At 36.3% G+C, this 18,920-nt stretch overlaps 1 protein-coding gene across 1 annotated transcript in view; it reads right to left on the bottom strand.

Moving 5' to 3' along the window:
- The window catches only part of rras2 (RAS related 2), a 37,428-nt gene extending 22,681 nt beyond the window's left edge, over positions 1-14,747 (bottom strand). The window contains exon 1 of the mRNA XM_087793753.1: positions 14,305-14,747. Coding sequence (XP_087649879.1) covers positions 14,305-14,406 — 102 coding nt within the window. The 5' untranslated portion in view covers positions 14,407-14,747. The remainder of the gene's footprint in view (positions 1-14,304) is intronic.
- Between the last annotated feature and the right edge of the window lie 4,173 nt (positions 14,748-18,920).

Raw genomic sequence — 18,920 nt, forward strand, 5'->3', positions numbered from 1 at the left:
AAAAAACTGAAGATAAGTATAGACTAAATATAAACGAAGGTCTCCATCAAAAAAAGAAGAAAGAGAGAGAGAGAGAGAGAGAGAGAGAGACAGAGAGAGAGAGAGACAGTAGTTGAGCGAGGCACTCTTGACAGGACGGAAGTTGGCTTCCCACAGCCAGACTTGTTATTGTATCAGAGAGTGAGATTCGGGAGCTGATACTGGGGTTAGTTGTTCTGATACAGACACATGTGTGACCAGGAGACAATCGGCTGAAACAACAGAGGGTTAACCACAACGTCCTGTGTCTGTCTGCCGATGAGCAGTGACCAGAAGTTAAGAGTTTACGGGGAGGAGGGGTGTTTGCCAGACAGTCGAGTCACAACTTCTGCGTTTGTATATTTCATTCATGTCTAAAGCGGGACTGCTCTGACGGCGACGATGGTTTCAACGACATGGATTGAAGAGAACAAACGTCGCCCGGCCCGGGTCACCCTACAGGTTCTATAGCGTCCATCTATAGTTACCCACATGACTGGACTCACTTGAGACCACAATGTTTGCCATGTCAACAACATATATATATGTACCAAACACACCTTTAGGATGACACTGTCAAGACAAAACAAGAGAGTTTTTCCCTTTACTTTTCTTTTTATCTGACAGTTTTTAGCTTTTTCTGCGTTCGCTGTGCTAAAAAGCCCATAATGCACTTTAATCCTTATGTTGTGTGACCCGATGGAGTGAAAACAAATGTGTTTGTGGTATCCCTTGTGTTGTTTCTCGGTCAAGGGGACCCAATGGACTGAAAACAAATGTGTTTGTGGTATCCCTTGTGTTGCCTCTGGATCTAGATGAACAACCTCCACCACTGCATATGTATTTATGGAAGCCATGAGACAACACAAGGGATACCACAAACATATTTGTTTTTGGGTCGCCTTGACCCTGAGATGACACAAGGGTTAAACATGCCTGGCGGTTGCAGATCAAACTTTAATAAAGAATAAAAACATAAGCATTTGCAATTTTTTAAATAATGTATTTTTTTAATCAAGATCAGTTTTAATGTCACATCATGATTTACCAGGATACACTGTTTTTCTGTGTTTATTTCAGTGATGCACAAATACATTTTAGCTACTAGAAGCTTTTTGACGGTTAGAATGAATGTCTTAGAATTTTTGGGTCAAAGGTCGGGGGGAAATATACCCCTTTACTCCTTTACTGTGCAGAAAACTGCACTTGGAGGGAAAAAACTAGACTATACAGAATTTACAGACCACATGATTCTTGACAAAGTCGTTACTACTTTAATTTCTTTTGAAACCAAAACATGTCCAAACATCAGCTTTTAAAAGCTGCTGGAGTCGACTGTATCCTCTCGTCCTCAGTCATTGCGATATTGCAGATATCAAACGTTATAGAAATACAAACACATAACCATTGACAACATAGGCGGTTTCAGAGGAGAGAATTATGATGTAATGTGGCTATAATTTGCTGACTTACTAATTAATTCTCAACGCAGTAACAGTAAGTAAGTTAGCAATATTTGTCGAGCTGCTCACTCGATAAGAAGGTTCTACAATATTTGCTCATTTCAAGGCCGTTGGGACTTTAAAGACGGTACAGTGTAGAGCCAGAACTACTGCCTACATATGACGCCTGGGAAGACAAGGGTTGCTTATCAATTGCACATTTCTTGGCGTGAAGAGAGCGTCATATGTTCATACCTAACAACAACATGAGTCACATGATGTAGCCCGGGGTCAGGAAGAAAAAAAAATGCTTTTCTTTGCCTTCATTGAAAACCGGCAGAAATATTCCAACAGATAACACACATTCCAGGACATGGTGATTCACAGTCTTAGTATAAATAATGCTTAGACGAACATGGCATTAAGTTAAAAATGGAGCTTGTGTCAATGTAGAATATATATATATATATATATATATATATATATATATATATATATATATATATATGCATGTATGTATATACCTTTGTATATACCGATGTATATACCTTTTCACTAGTCAAGGAATATTTCCAGCAGAGATCTCACAACAGTCCAGACGTCAGTGTTTACGATAAGATAAGGAACAGAAAACTATGGATGTCAATAATACATAAAAATGGTTTAGTGAAGTGAAAAAAACTACAGGGATTATTAGGATTAGTTGAGCCTCAAATAATGAAGGACAATGGTTGGGTTTCCCAGATTAGTTAAGGAGCTTTTAGGTGCTACAATCTTCTTCGGAGCGCTCTTAAGAAGGCTGTGAAAGAAGGATTTGTTTCCCTCTTAGCTTAAGAAGATCTTTCATTAAAAAGGAACATAAGATCGATGACATTAAATAACATTTGTGCGTCTAATTCATTCGTGAAACAACTAGAAACTCAAACTTTAAGATGAAATAAATCAACATATACTGTATGCATAAGAGTCTGGAAGACCAATCGTCAAACGCAAATGATGCTTTCAAGGGCGGAGGAAAGGTTTCTACTTCAATAAACCAAGTAAAACATATAAAACATTCTAAAAACTACACAAAGAAAACATCAATAACCCTGTGGGATTTCACAGATATCAAGGAAATAGATTTCATTGAACTCAGGTAGCCATTTCCAAAGCCCACTAGGAGCTTCTCAGAATACTTCTTTAGTTTGATCCTGAAGTTCTCCTTAGAATGCATCTGCTACACAAATCTTAGCGCTCCTTCTTGACCGAACCCTTCTTAAGACCCTTCTTACACCTTTAAGAGCGATCAAATCTGGAAAATCAGGCCATTATCTAAACCAGGCTCTTACTTCCTATTAGATAAATTGGTCCACAAAGTTGGAATTTACCATTTTTAATGTAATTATTAGGGGAACAACAAAAAATAAAGATTAGAATTAGCATTAAAGTTGTGTTACAATCAAAAACTGTGAAATTAAAAACTGACATTAAAAGGAATGTTTCAACAGCACAAGCAAACCTGTTACGAACATATATTTATGTTGAAATACATGAAATATTATAAAATACCCCAGTGGGGTTCACATTTCTGAAGGTTAAACAAGTATTTAAATGTTTTCCTCAAAGCTAGTTTGAATAGTAGTATATTGAAAATGTTGTATAGAAAGTACTTTTTGAGATGTTTAACAAAACTTTATTTTTTTTTATTTTGATATTGGGATCAGTTTGTTTTGAACCAAACAAGCCTCTCTTATTGTGCTTTACTCTCCCCACATCTCTGAGAAATCAACAGGTGACCCTCCACAGAGCTGAACAAACAAGGTTCTTTCATCACCTGCCATCACGGGAACACATAAGCTGCTTTCACACTCGCGCCGGAACACTGAAATTATCCCCAAATCAGCTGCCGGAGCACTTTAAAGCAACGTCAATAAAGTGAATTAAGCATTGATCAGTCCTGAAATTGAATGAGCGGCAGATGAAGTGAAATAACCAGATCGCCAGTTAAGTTTACACCAGTGTGGGAATACTCGCAAGCAGAAGTTTTTTGGTCTTAATGATGAGTTTCTTTTCTAAAAATATCGCCCGGACCGTGTTGACGGGTTCAGCCAGCAGTGCAAAAAGCAAAGAGCTTCCTGTCACCAGGTTCAGTCATCCACAGCAAGCAAAGGGCATCAGATGTCTTCGGAAACAAATAAAGTTGTTGTTGTGTAAATGTCGTCGTCTGGAATCTGTTGATCAGATGGTGCTTAGTACATAGCTTTCTTTCTCTTTTCCCCCCACATTCTTGCATCTGATGTGGCTCAGACCCTTGAAAGCTTCATTAAATTGATTATGTCGTTACTTTTCTCATCGTTTTTCAGAAAAAATTGTGGTTATTTTCGAAGAATTATTCATTCGGTTAGGGAGGATTTTGTGCTTTTAATTTTTTAACGACTAGTAGACAATGAAAGTGTGACTTGTTTTTTTTAAAAATAATTATATGGTGACGAGTCGGACTTCATTTATGTCCCAAAAACTGTTGCTAACCGAGTATGGAAGCTAGTTCTTCTACATGTTCAAATCCAGTTTACTTTGATTTTCCTCCCACTGAATTGACTCCTTTCAAGTTTGTGTCTAGTGTTGCATCTAAATGTCACGATACAAGCTACTTTGAAAAAGATATATTTTTAGGATGAATAAACACGTATCGTCTCTATGAGAGCTAACATGAAGATGATAAAACTGTCACCCGAGCCTGCCTTAAAATTTAAGATAGATTAGGGAACGTATCAGGGGAATTTCCCAAGACATCTCAAGTGTTTCTTTGTTAAATAGTTCAAATCAAGGCCTAGTTAGTATCAAGGTTAGTATTTATTTTGTAGTAAAGTGAAGTAAAGTTCACCCAAAATTCATTCTTCTTGTTGGGATTATTTTCAGATTAATCTTTTACTTTTTAGAGTTACAGACAAAGATGTTTGTTCATTTAAATGTAGCTACTGGAGCTCAATTGTTTCGGTCTTTATCTTCCACCAAAAATACACTTTAAAACATCCAAATACCTCCGTACTGCTCGTCTTTAACGTCCCTCTTGTATTGAAGCCTCGACAAGAGGAATTGTTCAGTAAAAACTTAAATAAGTCTATATTTAAGACTGGTTTGAAGCAGACATTTAAAGAACAACAAGCGATATACAGTAGATCGAAAGTACTACGGGGAAAATATAGCAATGTTTAATGGGTGAACTGTTGCTTTAAGAAAATGTGTATTCAAATAATAATAAAATAAAGATAATCGCAACAAATGTTTATAACATATGTGTTGAAATTGAGGTAAACTATATTTTCAGGAAACGATTTTGATGGCATTTCGGATTACCATCTGGACTCTTGGATCTTGAAGGATCTCACTCTAAGTTAACAATGCAACGACTAAGCCAATGTCTAATTAACAAAACAACTTCCAAGTTACCCAAAAATATCTGCACCCGACACCGTTTTTAAGACGGCCGAATTTCTCCCCCCGAATGTTCCCACACCCCTTGAATGCAGCACTACTTCCCACTTTCTGAAACTAACAATCTCATTGGACACCACCAGCCTATAAAAAATATGAGCTTTAATTGGTGGTTAAAAAACAGATAACCAAGTTCGTAAATTGAAAATGAACTGCTTGACAGAGGACTGAACTAGTTTTATTGAGTACATCTAAAGTTTCCTGGTGTGAAATGTTGGAGTTTTTTAATCTTGTAAAAAAAAAAAAAAAAACTTCCCAGAAAAGTCTGTCTACATCCAGAACAACTATTATTACTGAACCGTGTCCGCACATGCCCAAAGCACCGCCCTCACACACAGCGTTTATGGTCTTTAATTACTACTGGAGGCAGAAATTCTTTTAAATCCCTCTATATCACAGGCATGACCGAGACAAGCTTTTTAAATTACGACTCCATCCGAGTCCAGCGAGGACTTTAGAATCAAAACCCTCTACAGTAGCGAGTTCACAACCCCCGGGTTGTCATTCAGTAGATCACACACACCATCTCGATATAGTCCCCGTAGTTTCTCCAGTTACTTAAGAGTGTGTTATTCCTTCTGCTGAGATAAAAACAACCTCGACACACTCGACCCCACATGCTGGCTTCACATGGCCCATGTGAGTCATGTTTTCCCCCCGCGACTTGGGACGCTTCCTCCCTCCACAGACGTCACGTTAAACACACTGTGGGCCACAACTTTTGTCAGATGACTCAATGTTATGTCATTCCATCGCTATTTTAGCTTGAGTCAACTGCTCGGCATTTCGGTGGCCCACAGCCCTTGCGAGGGCTGACCCTCTTCCACGGCCTGGGATACGTAGAAATATTTGACGTCAGCGGCTCCTACGCTTCTGGTTATAAAACATAAAAATGTGGGTTAATTCTGCAGACACTTGGCAACGCTTTATATATAGCATAGCATATTTAAGCCATATGGCTTGAGGTGTCACAATGGGGACAAAGAAATAAAAAAGAAAAGTAAACATAAAAGGAAAGAATAAGTTAAATGGATGGATGGAAATAGCTTAAATATTTCATCATAATGAAGTTATTCATTTACTTTATTCGTCACACTTAATAAAGACGTTGTTTTTTGGTAACTACATTGCTTCTTCTTTTTTTACCCATTATTGTAATGAATTTATTTTATCAATATATTTCAATACATTTTTTTGCATTTAAAATATTGTCTTACACTTTTTGAGTGTTTGAGAACTCATATTCACAACGCTAGCACAGCGCAGTAATCCAATACTTTTTGTATCTGGAAACAACCAAAAATATCGAATATAGAATCTGTATCCGTATATCAACATTTGTTCATCCGTTTTTGAGTTATTCTGCCGAACAGACGGAAAGATAGTGATGTTCACATGACCTTTCTTGTATTCAATTGGGGTTATTTTTCTATAAATATGATGTACACACAAGACAAAAATACAAGATAATATAAGAAACAAGTATGACTAAGGTTCAGAAGAAAAGTTTACAGTTACTCTTTCATTTTCATAAAAGTTGAAATTCACCATCTATGAAAATTTGTTTTGCTGATGGATGTCGTAAACAGTTTCTTCCCATTTAATAATATATTTAAAACTTTTTACCTAACTCTTTTTACTAAACATAGACAGTTTAAAAAAAATTGACCGGGTCGCCAACTGGTTGTTTTACCAATTAAACTCTTTTTTGGCTTGAAAAATTACACTTTATCTACTTTCGAAACAAAAAAGAAAACGTGTTAGCTTTCAAGCATGTTTTAGCATCAGGAATTAACTAAGAACATTGCCTTCAATTTATGTTTTTTTTTTTGTATCAAAGCATTAAAGTACGGAACCCCCCGACATGACATGGTAAACAAAAAATAGTGGCCACGAAGTACTAATTAGTGGCCATGAAATACTTTACATTCTTAAATGTATCTGTTACATTGGACTTCCATGTTGTCACTCTCTTAAATGGGTCAGTTGATCGAGCACATCGGTCTCTATTTCAAAGACCTGGGTTTGATCCCTATATTGTGATGGGATGGAACCTGCTACCTTAAGACCCAGAGCCGTTCTGGACCGATCGAGCGACCTGGACTAGTTACGAAACGAAAGCAGTTTGGAAGACGCTTCTATAATTATGGTCAGCAATAAAGTGGGCAGAAAAACAACCCTAGTCTACCTCTAATGAACTCAAACTCTAGAAAATGATTGTCCTTTTTTTGTTGTATTGGAATATTTCAAGTACTTGTTTCACCAGCACATCTAGACTGATTGTTAGTTTGTTCATTCATGTAAGTTTGTAACACGGACTGAACGTGGGACTCTTTTAATCTACAAGAGAAGAAGTACTTTGAAAACCACTTCCTTGCTCCATGAAAACACTTTTGTACTGCGCAGTAACTGAGACAACTGTGGTGAACGAGGCAGTTCTGTTCTTCGGGTACAAACGCAGAGGTGAGAATTAAACGGTCCGTTTCGATATCTGTCACGGCGCCGATGTTCTACGGTGCAGAGAAAGTATTAAGAGTTTGAAACGCTCGCGGCTTCTCCGCGTTCTGAGAACCTTCGGTTAATCCGAAAATGCTGCTCCAGGACTCAGGCGGAGCAGAAAATTAAGTAGCGTACTCTTATTTTGTGAATTATTCATGGTCAAGTTAGAGAGACCTGGCTGATCTCCTTGACCCTAAAGGAACCCTCAAGACATTCCTTCTGTGCTGGATCGTTCAATTCTTTCATCTACGACCACATACCAGGGTTTCTCCATCATCTGGGATTACAACATGGGATGGATCATCAATGATATCTCTCGATGTTTGATATGGAAAAGAAGACAAACAAACTTTATTTAAACTAACAACCGCTCTACTCTGAGTCACTGACGGATCATGGAGATCTCAAGTGAGTAAGTGCGCTAGTAAACTTGAGATTTGGGGAAACTTTAATCAGTCCGGTTTGACATTAACTCTTTAAATAACCATGACCAGGATCTATGAGACTTCAGTCCTTTAGCTCAGCTCTTTGGTCAAAGTGTGGCCACTACTAAATTAACCAGGATGTACATTTGTCATGATATTATAAAGAATATTCCTTTATTCTTCCTACATTGAAATGTAGGTATTCACATCAGTTTAGAAGAAAAAAGATTATAAAGACCATAAAAACACATGATATGAATACATGCAGAATAATAATAACAATGTCAAAACAATATTAAATAAATAAATAAAAATAATAATAATAAATAATAATGATAATAAAATAAATGTATATATATATATATATATATAGTGGACAATAGTACATATACATGTACAAGGGAGGGAGTTATACACATTCATTGAAATTGTTTTTCTTTTAAAAAATCTGACTGCCATGGAGAAAAAGAGGAGGTGAAATCTCTCTATCCTGCAGTTTGGGTGAATAAGTCTGGCACGTATGTTATATTATGATTATTTTTAATAAAAAAGTATATCAACTTTGTATGTCAAAGGAAAATGTATTTTGAAATATAAAAAATATATTGTTTTGCGTCAATGGTTATTTCACGATTTATACTGAGGACATTTGAATATGACGAAAATAAAATGTACTAATATTCAATAAAATGATAATTCTATCTTGGTTTAGCACTCATCATATTGATCGATCAGTCGACGGCCCGTCATTACAGTCGACTCAGAGCAGGATTGACATTTAGGTAACATTCTGCTTACTTAAGAACACAAATATGATCAGAAGAACCCATGACAGTTTGTGTGGCTTCAACTGTTCATCAGTGTTTGAGACACAACGCATTAAGAACAGACATAAAGAAGAACGTGTCACTGGCCTTATAGGACAGTAATATAATGTCAGTTGAATAAGTCTTTAACTTGTTGTGTTTTGTTAGCGTTGACAGTGTTCAGTGTCTCAACAGTCGACCCCTCAAACCACTCGACGAGTTGAATAATCCCCCCTCTCTGGCCCGAACACTAAAACCTGACATGTATTGTAGCACCTACAATAAAACCGATTTATGTGGAGTGCTAAATATTGTTGGCTCGCCCACGTCTGCACGCGTCGAGACTCAGGAAACTGGGGAGGGGGGGTGACTTTCGGCACGACGGCCGAGGGAATTCCTTTTGCCAAAGGGACCAAATTCCACGTGTTTCCCGACGACCGTTAACATGAAACCCACCCAGACTGACTCAGACCCCCACTGAACCTCAAGAGTGGGAAATGCCTCGATTTCACAGGCAGCTGTCGGGTCATTTCCCGCTGAGCAGCTTTGAATCTTTTGTGAAGGACGCAGGTTCCACTTCCAAAAAAACTATTTGAAACTTTCACTTTCTTTGAAAACGAAACTCAAACCAAAAAAATAAAACGTATAAATGATCAGTTCAAGCTGAAGTAAATATTTTGCTTCACGAGCAAATCAATAAAAAAGAAAAATATACAATACAACAATACTTTTTTTTTACTCTTTTTCGAAAATCTAAAATCAAACCAACCTTTGGGTAACAGGGAAAAACACAACTTCGTAACTTAAGGAAAGCAGTCACTTGCAACACATTTTAATTTTAGTGATAGATTTCATCCTTTTTTTCTTCTACTGCAGCAGCACATCGAGGCCATACAAGTCATTGTGTGAAAGCCTTCCTGAATCCAGACGCCACATTAATCTAAAAACGTTTTCTAACTGATCCTTCCTGAAGTTTTTTTGAGATATTGTTTTTAACTTTAAAGGCTAAGGCAGAGGTAATAAATAATCTTCTATGTAGGTCACTTTTCACAAAATGCAGCACAACAAACACATTCCTTAAAGCTGAAGGTATAGTCGGTTTTTAAAATGTGGCAATATACATACAGAAAGGTTTATTTGAATATGTTGGTATAAATACATGTACATTGCTCCTAATATAACCAGTACTTTAGTGGCCGGAACTAATTAAGCACCCACCTTACTTATGGTGCCAACAAAACAGTGAACTCCCATGATCCCTTTCTACATGAGGCTCAATTTAGTGACCGCTGATTGGTGGCTACGATACTTTAAGTTCTGATCCAGAGACCTCAGAGCCCGAGCTGGGGTGTAAGGCTGGATCAGATCACTGATGTAAAGAGGAGTCTGACCATGAATAGATCTGAAGGTAAGATCCAGAATTTTAAAGTTGATCCTGAAAGAAACTGGAAGCCAGTGAAGAGTTTTAAGGATCGGGGAAATGTGAGTTCTTCTACTATAGCGGGTCAGAATTCTCGCTGCAGAGTTTTGTATCAACTTCAGGCGAGACAGATCCTTCTTGTTTAGACACCAAAATAAACTGTTACATTAGTCTAAACGAGAGAAAAGATCAAATACATGTTCCAACAAGTTCAAATTAAATGGTTACTATTTCCTATTAATGAGGCGGTTTTCAGAGCGTAACCCAGTAACAATAAAACCGGGGGCCACTTCATGAATAAAACGACATAATAATTAGTGCGATTGCGCATTTTTTAACACCGTGCCATACATTTTGTCGCGATCTTGTGAAATATGTGCTCGCTAGTGTGGATTTAAAAGATTTGAAAATGCTGCGTAACTTTCCGGTCAGCGAGGTCAGTCGACTGAAACTCAAATCTGTGCCACCAAAACTCTGATCCCTTTTTCACTTGGTATGCAGTTAATGAGCTTTTTGAACCCTCATTAGACTCGACACACACACACACACACACACACACACACTGGGTTCACCCCCACTCTAGGAACGTGTGTCAGCCCTCCATTGTCTGACAGTGTGGAGACATGCAGCTGCCTGCAGTCTGCTCTCCTGGAAGCAAGCTGCTGCATCGCACACACACACACACACACACACACACATTAGGGAACACACACATAGCAAAAGGGCAAAGTTTGTCATCTTGTGTGCATGCATGCTCTTGTGCGCGTGGGGAGGGGGCTTTCCGTAAAGGAGACCATGACTGAATGACTATTATGAAGGCCAGGGGGGTCGGACTGTGAGCTGGAACACAAACCCCCGGGAGGTGAAGCTGTTTCGTTCACCTTTTGTTTCATTAACTCATCAAAACATTGATCAGGATTTAAACTTGAAATTGTAATCATTTGTGATGATAAATGGACTTTTTTAAAACTCACACTTTATAGGAAGGGAGGGTGTTTCAGGGAATCAAGCAAAGTGTAAAGTATTTTAGTTTCAGCTTTAGGGCGTTGAAGGGAATTGGTGAAAATGATAACCTCAACATAACACCTTGTCGTGTGATGGGTGTGCGACACCCCAACAAGTCAGTACTTCAGAAAAAGTCGTGTCACAATTAGACTTTATTGGGACTTAAAAGTATTTATATTTTTTAAATAAACGACCAAATAAGAAGAAATGAATGGTAAAAATGTCATATAACATAGGGGTTTAAGAAAAACACAGTTAAATCAACAAGTTCTTCTTTTCAAGATCAATATTCAGAGCATTTTTTATTTCACTTCTTTAAATAAAAGTTCGATTTTATTGGTTATGTTTCAATAAAAGATGAATGCTGTTTTCTGACTGATTAACAACAATACACTACTGTGGTGTCGTCGTTAATAAACCTAAAATCTGATGGAATTATCTTTTCAGATTATAAATATTCTCTACAGACTTCTGTAACAGCTGGCTCGTCCAGTTCCTGCCATGGGGATTTATCAAAAAAATATATTGGGTTTTTTTCTTAAGTGTTAAAATTAGTAAAAGCTTCTTTTTGAGCGACTTTTTATGCATCAAGACCCTTTGATTATGAAGGTTAATCGGGTATAAATCCTGAAGACAGGATTAATTCAAATGTAGTAGCAAAGGTTTCGTGCAATGATTAGGTATTTGTGTATTTGCCTGGTCCTGGGTATGATAAGTTCTCACTAAGGGTGTTTTACTGAGTTGTTTTCGTCACCACTATACAACAATACTGATGAAGTAGAACACATGTCCTAGTTTATCAAGAATATAGACATTCTCAGATTGACTAAGTAAAAAACATTTTCCAAGTTTACTCTCGACAAAACTCTGTCCCGAAACTTCTAAGTCGAGTAAAATGTTTGTTGGAATCCCTGTTATATTATAGGTCAAATATCTTTTGAATTGAGCGATTCACACACTCATTTCACGGACCCTTTGACCGCTTGGTCAAGTCCGACTAGGGCTCGGTATCAATCTTTGGTTCTTGTGTCGCACGGACCGAAATGTTACTGTAGTACCGAAACATGCTTCGTCTTTCGGGGCCAACGTTCGGTACCAACTGGTGATCAAAACTTGAAAACGTGTGGACTTTTCTAAAGAAAAACTGATGAGTGACAAACACGGTAAAGTTGTTTTTCGTACTGGAAATTTTTTGTCATTTATGTTTAAGAGAAAAGTTTGGAAATGGAAATTTACCGAAGCTGAAAAATCAAACTTACTACTTGTACGATGTTTACATAGAATGGATCTTGTAAAACTGGTATCCAAAGAAAGTATCGCTCACGAACCAGTATCAAAGTGAGTAACAGATAGTGTCAGAATTAGAATGTTTGAATGATATCAGTCCAACCAGCCACGTTTAATTGACATTTTTCTTTTTTCACAACGCTATGTTTATGAATTGAATCAATTAAAAACCCATGGTTACTGTGCCTTACGTTTCCATTACTGTTTATTTAGCAGTTTATGGCGTCTTTGGCAAATCTGGCATATGATTTCTCTTTTTTATGCTTATTTAGAGACACATTTTCTAATTTAATGTTAGTTAATCGAATGATTAACATCATACGGTTATGTTGTTTCTATTGCTTATTCTGTGTGTTATCTTATTGCATTCTTTTATTTTGTAGCGCCAACACAAAAAAATCCTGTTTGTTTTGACAACACTGTAAATAAAAGTTTTTTATTATTACAATATTTTTTATTCTGTTTATCCACCTTTCCAATGACACCAACCATTTTTCGTCGTTGCATCTGAAACACCTAAAAATATTCAACCCTATCAACCAGAAATCAGGGCATTTTTTATCCATAACTTTTTTCTATATTTATCACAAGAAAACGACACTTATACCAGTGGAATTCCATATAAATCAATTGACATTTGCAACAGTTTGTTTTCATGTCTTAACAAGAAGGATCTGTCTCGCCTGCAGTTGATACAAAACTCTGCAGCGAGAATTCTGACCTGCTCAAGTAGAAGAACTCACATTTCTCCGATCCTTAAAACTCTTCGCCAGTTTCTTTCAGGATCAATTTTAAAATACCGGTTCTTAATTTCAGATCTATTCGTGGTCAGACTCTTGTTTTTATTCGGTGCAGGCTTTTCCTTAAATTTTCTGGAACTCCTGTGTTGTTCTCCGTGTATACTCACAGTACACTTGAATATACTTCTTTGTCTCAGGGATGTCAAAAGTAAACTTCAAGAATACTTCTTAAATTCTATTATAAAACAAGTATACTCACAGTACACTTGAATATACTTATTTGTCTCAGGGATGTAAAAAGTAAACTTCAAGAATACTTCTTAAATTCTATTATTAAAACAAGTATACTCACAGTACACTTGAATATACTTCTTTGTCTCAGGGATGTCAAAAGTAAACTTCAAGAAAACTTCTTAAATTATATTATAAAACAAGTATACTCACAGTACACTTGAATATACTTCTTTGTCTCAGGGATGTCAAACGTAAACTTCAAGAATACTTCTTAAATTCTATTATAAAACAAGTATACTCACAGTACACTTGAATATACTTATTTTTCTGAGGGATGTCAAACGTAAACTTCTTAAATTCTATTATAAAACAAGTATACTCACAGTACACTTGAATATAATTCTATTTCTAAGGGATGTCAATCTTAAAATTCTTAAATTCTATTATAAAACAAGTATACTCATAGTACACTTGCATATATGTATTATTAACGTTTAAAACACACACCATAAATGATGCCTAAAGACGAAAACAAACTTGATATTACAAGTTTTTTTTTCTAAATTGTGTAATAACGGTAGCAGTTATTGTGTTATTACAGTTTTTTTTTTTTTTTAATAAAAGTTCCAGTTTCAACAGCTGGATTCCTCCCAGTGCTGTGACAAAAGTTGAGCAGATCTGAAGTCAGAGAGAGAAGCTTTAAAGAGACAGAGCTGCTGCTTCCTCGTCTGATGGACTGAGAGAATGAAAGAGTTCCAGGCCTGTGGAAACTACTTGAAGAAGATCCACGGCCAGGACTCCCGTGCGGGTCTCACCCCCTCTCTCTAGTCTCACCCCCTTTAGTCTCCCCCCTTCCTCTCTCCCGGTTCTTTTTTTTTTGGGGGTGGAAGGGGGGAAGGAATCAAAAAAAAAGAGGTGGTTTTCGTGGGGGCGACGAGGACGTTCACTGACCTGGATAAACTGGATCGTCAAGGCGGATTTCCCGACGCCGCCGCCTCCGACCACCACCAGCCGGTACTTCTCCTGCACCGAGCCGTCCTTCCAGCCTGCCATCGAGGACACTTTCTCCGGCGAAGCACTTTTTTCTCTCCCTCTCTCTCCCTCTCCCTCTCTTTTCTCTCTCTCTCTCTCTCTCTCTCCCTCTCTCTCGGTCTCTCCCCCCCTTCAGTCAAAGTCCGGTTGGTGCTGGTGCTGGTGCTGGTGCTGGTGGGCCCGTCGTTCGGGTCTCAATGCTGGAGGACCCGGGAGCGAGGAGGAGCAGGAGGAGGAGAAGAAGGAGCTCCAGGACCAGGAGCGTGAAGGCGTGACGTCTGGCGGTGAAGGAATCCCGGAGCTTCTCACGAGCGCCTGTCCGCGAGTGAAGCCCGAGATCCTGCCTCGACACACTGCGATGATCGCGGCAGACTCACCGCAAGTGCGAGCAGTACTCGTGTCTGACGCTAGGGGCGTATCGAACACACACACATGAACACACACACACACACACACACAAGCCCTGCCCTGAGACTAATGTCATGCAGTCACATTCCTCTTCACAACCCCAAGTGTTGAAGGAGTCTGACATCTTTTACTTGCTTTTCCCTGGTCCAAAGTAATACATATATTCAAGTGTACTGTGAGTGTACTTGTTTTATACTCAAATTGAAATAGAATACATGAAGTTCACTTTTGATGTCCCTTAGAAAAAGAAGTATATTCAAGTGTACTGTGAGTATACTTGTTTTATAATAGAATTAAAGAAGTATACTTGAAGTTTACTTTTGATATCCCTTAGAAAATAAGTATATTCAAGTGTACTGTGAGTGTACTTGTTTTATACTCAAATTGAAATAGAATACATGAAGTTCACTTTTGATGTCCCTTAGAAAAAGAAGTATATTCAAGTGTACTGTGAGTATACTTGTTTTATAATAGAATTAAAGAAGTATACTTGAAGTTTACTTTTGATATCCCTTAGAAAATAAGTATATTCAAGTGTACTACGATTATACTTGTTTTATACTCAAATTGAAATAGAATACATGAAGTTCACTTTTGATGTCCCTTAGAAAAAGAAGTATATTCAAGTGTACTGTGAGTATACTTGTTTTATAATAGAATTAAAGAAGTATACTTGAAGTTTACTTTTGATATCCCTTAGAAAATAAGTATATTCAAGTGTACTGTGAGTGTACTTGTTTTATACTCAAATTGAAATAGAATACATGAAGTTCACTTTTGATGTCCCTTAGAAAAAGAAGTATATTCAAGTGTACTGTGAGTATACTTGTTTTATAATAGAATTAAAGAAGTATACTTGAAGTTTACTTTTGATATCCCTTAGAAAATAAGTATATTCAAGTGTACTGTGAGTGTACTTGTTTTATACTCAAATTGAAATAGAATACATGAAGTTCACTTTTGATGTCCCTTAGAACTAGAAGTATATTCAAGTGTACTGTGAGTATACTTGTTTTATAATAGAATTAAAGAAGTATACTTGAAGTTTACTTTTGATATCCCTTAGAAAATAAGTATATTCAAGTGTACTACGATTATACTTGTTTTATACTCAAATTGAAATAGAATACATGAAGTTCACTTTTGATGTCCCTTAGAAAAAGAAGTATATTCAAGTGTACTGTGAGTATACTTGTTTTATAATAGAATTAAAGAAGTATACTTGAAGTTTACTTTTGATATTCCTTAGAAAAATAAGTTTATTCAAGTATACTATGAGTATAGTTATTTTATTCTAGAATTAAAGTATTATACTTGAAGTTTACCTTTGACATCCCTTAGAAAATAGGTATATTCAAGTGTACTGTGAGTATACATGCTTTATAATAGAATTTAAGAAGTATACTTGAAGTTTACTTTTGACATCCTTTAGAAAAATAGGTATATTCAAGTGTACTATGAGTAGTTATTTTATTCTAAAATTAAAGTATTATACTTGAAGTTCACCTTTGACATCCTTTAGAAAAAGAAGTATATTCAAGTGTACTATGAGTAAAGTTATTTTATTCTAGAATTAAAGTAGTATACTTGAAGTTTACTTTTGACGTCCCTTAGAAATATAATCTTATTTGAGTGTACTTTGATTATAATTGTTTTATATTAAAAATGTAAGGATTATACTTGAAGTTTACTTTTGACATCCTTTAGTAAAAACTAACTTCATACAATTGTACTATGAGTATACTTGTTTTATAATAAATTTAAAGTAATATGCTTGAAGTTTAATTTTGACATACTATACTCATTAATAGTACACTAATGTATACTTGTACTCAAGTATACTTGATGAAATGTACTTCATGTACAGTATACTACTTTTTTTCTTTGGGCAAAAGTATTATCGTGGTTCCAGAAGTATAGATACACACATTTACGTGAGGTGTTACCTCCATTATACATCCATGTTTGATTATGTAATTGTGTGCATTTCTGTCCTTGTTGTTTTTGCGCCTTTTTCTTTGAGTATTTTTAAAGTTTAGCAACTTTGGAAGTTCCAGACCACTCAGAAGAGGATATACTTTTGAAAAACTCATTAAAATCATTAAGTTCCTCCATTCATGCTCTGAACTTAACCGAATCTAAGATAGGCTGTGAACAAATCAATATAAGCAAGTCAACTCTCGACATGTTGTCATCATTTAAAGGATCTTTTAGAAAACAAACTAACATCAGTCTCATCATTAATGTCCACCATGAACCTTACTGGTTGCATTTCTCCTTCTACCCCCTCATACCTACATGTCTCCCTTTTTGTTAGTCGACTTCAGTGGTTCCACCTCGTCTTCACTCTCCTCTTAATCTGTCTCCATCACTCTGGATGTCAAAACATTTCAAATAAATGTCGACTATTCCAATATTTTCCAGGTGTGTTCTTAGATAACTACATTCTGGGAGGAATTACATTCAAGTACTGTTCAAATACTGGGTTACAATTTTCCATGTACTTTCGGAAAAAAGAGTATCTGTGTAACTTCCCTTCAAATACTATACCGATGGAAGACTCAAGACTTGTAAAAATATTGTTGATGACTTGTCAGAAAAACCATGACCAAGGAGTGGTACAAGGTGGAAACTCCAAAAGAATGGACGAATATCATTTTGGGAAATTTAAAAATGGACCTAAAAAATAAAAAAAACGAAGTAGAAAAATGCTGTAAGAAATTTTATTTTATGTTTTGTCATTTTATTTTATGCACATTGTTGTTTTGCATTTACTCTTTTTGTGTGTTATTGTTTATTAATAAAACAAATCAAATTTAAGTAAAAAATACATTGATGAAAGTGATCAGTTTAATCAAATCACCCACATTTCCTCAATTAAATCAACACCCATTTGTTGATGTTAATAAAGAACATGATAAATAAATAGATAAAAATCATTCTTTAACACGTCATGGTTGTGGTGACCTTGTAATCCAGAGGTTGTGATGATGGACGTCTATGATGATGGAGAAGAACCGGAGAGTGGAGTTTCCTCATTGAACTTATTTAATTGAATGTTTAAGACTAACTTCACTGAGATGTTTCTACAAAAATCTACTTTTATCGAACGAACAAACATCCACAAGACTCCTCGGATCAAGGTCAAGTACAGTTCAGACTGTTGGATAACATGAAGCAGAGAAACTGGATTCAACTTGATACAAATTCCTCACAGCGTCTTAGATTACAGATGATTAAACAAGTCTCACTGTACAGTTACTAGGGTTGAAAGAAAAAATATGTTTTTTGGATGATACTGTTTAACACTGTTTTTTTCTTGTTTTGTTTTTGTTTCGGCTTCACATTTAATTTCAAGAATTGTATTATTTGTATTCTAATGAAGTGATAATAATTCACAGCATTTGTTCATTTTTGTTTTGCAACTAAACTTGGCAACAGTCATAACGTCCTCTGCATCTAAAGAAACATCGTAAGCCTGCGAGATCCCGGCGATGACTGAGGACGAGAGGATACAGTCGACTCTTTTGACGTTTCGACATATTTTGGTTTAAAAAAACAAATGAAAACAGTTACGACTTCGCCAAGAGTCATGTGGTCTGTAAATTCTGCAACACCAGAGTCAAGTACTTGACTATACTACAAATATATCCAGTATCAATAGTTATCGCAATATTATGTTTAGTTCTTGCCCATACACAATATATATTTTTTTACATTCTTGTGTCATAGTTTTTTCCAATCTTTTTTTTTTTTTTTTAAATGTGTTTAAAATTGTATTATCATATTTTTCTAAATTAACAATTGACATGCAAATTCTCATGGAGTTTTTCTCCATTTTTGTGTTGCAATTAAACTTCCGTCCACTAGATGGCAACAGTCCTCTTTAATCCTGCGAGAACCTGGCAATGACTGAGAACGAGAGGATACAGTTGACTGCGGCAGCTTTTAAACCCTATGTTGGTACTGAGAGGAAATATTTTTAGTTGAATTCATTTTTTATAAACATCATTTTTGTTATAAAACACCAAAGATAATCTGGGGGGTCCCTGGTTTCCCCCAGCATCGTGACGCTTCGACAGCCAAACATTTGTGTAAAGACAAAATAACCTTTTCCTGGGTTGAAC

The sequence above is a fragment of the Callionymus lyra genome, chromosome 6, assembly GCF_982586985.1.
Source record: "Callionymus lyra chromosome 6, fCalLyr1.hap1.1, whole genome shotgun sequence".
NCBI classification, from domain to species: domain Eukaryota; kingdom Metazoa; phylum Chordata; class Actinopteri; order Syngnathiformes; family Callionymidae; genus Callionymus; species Callionymus lyra.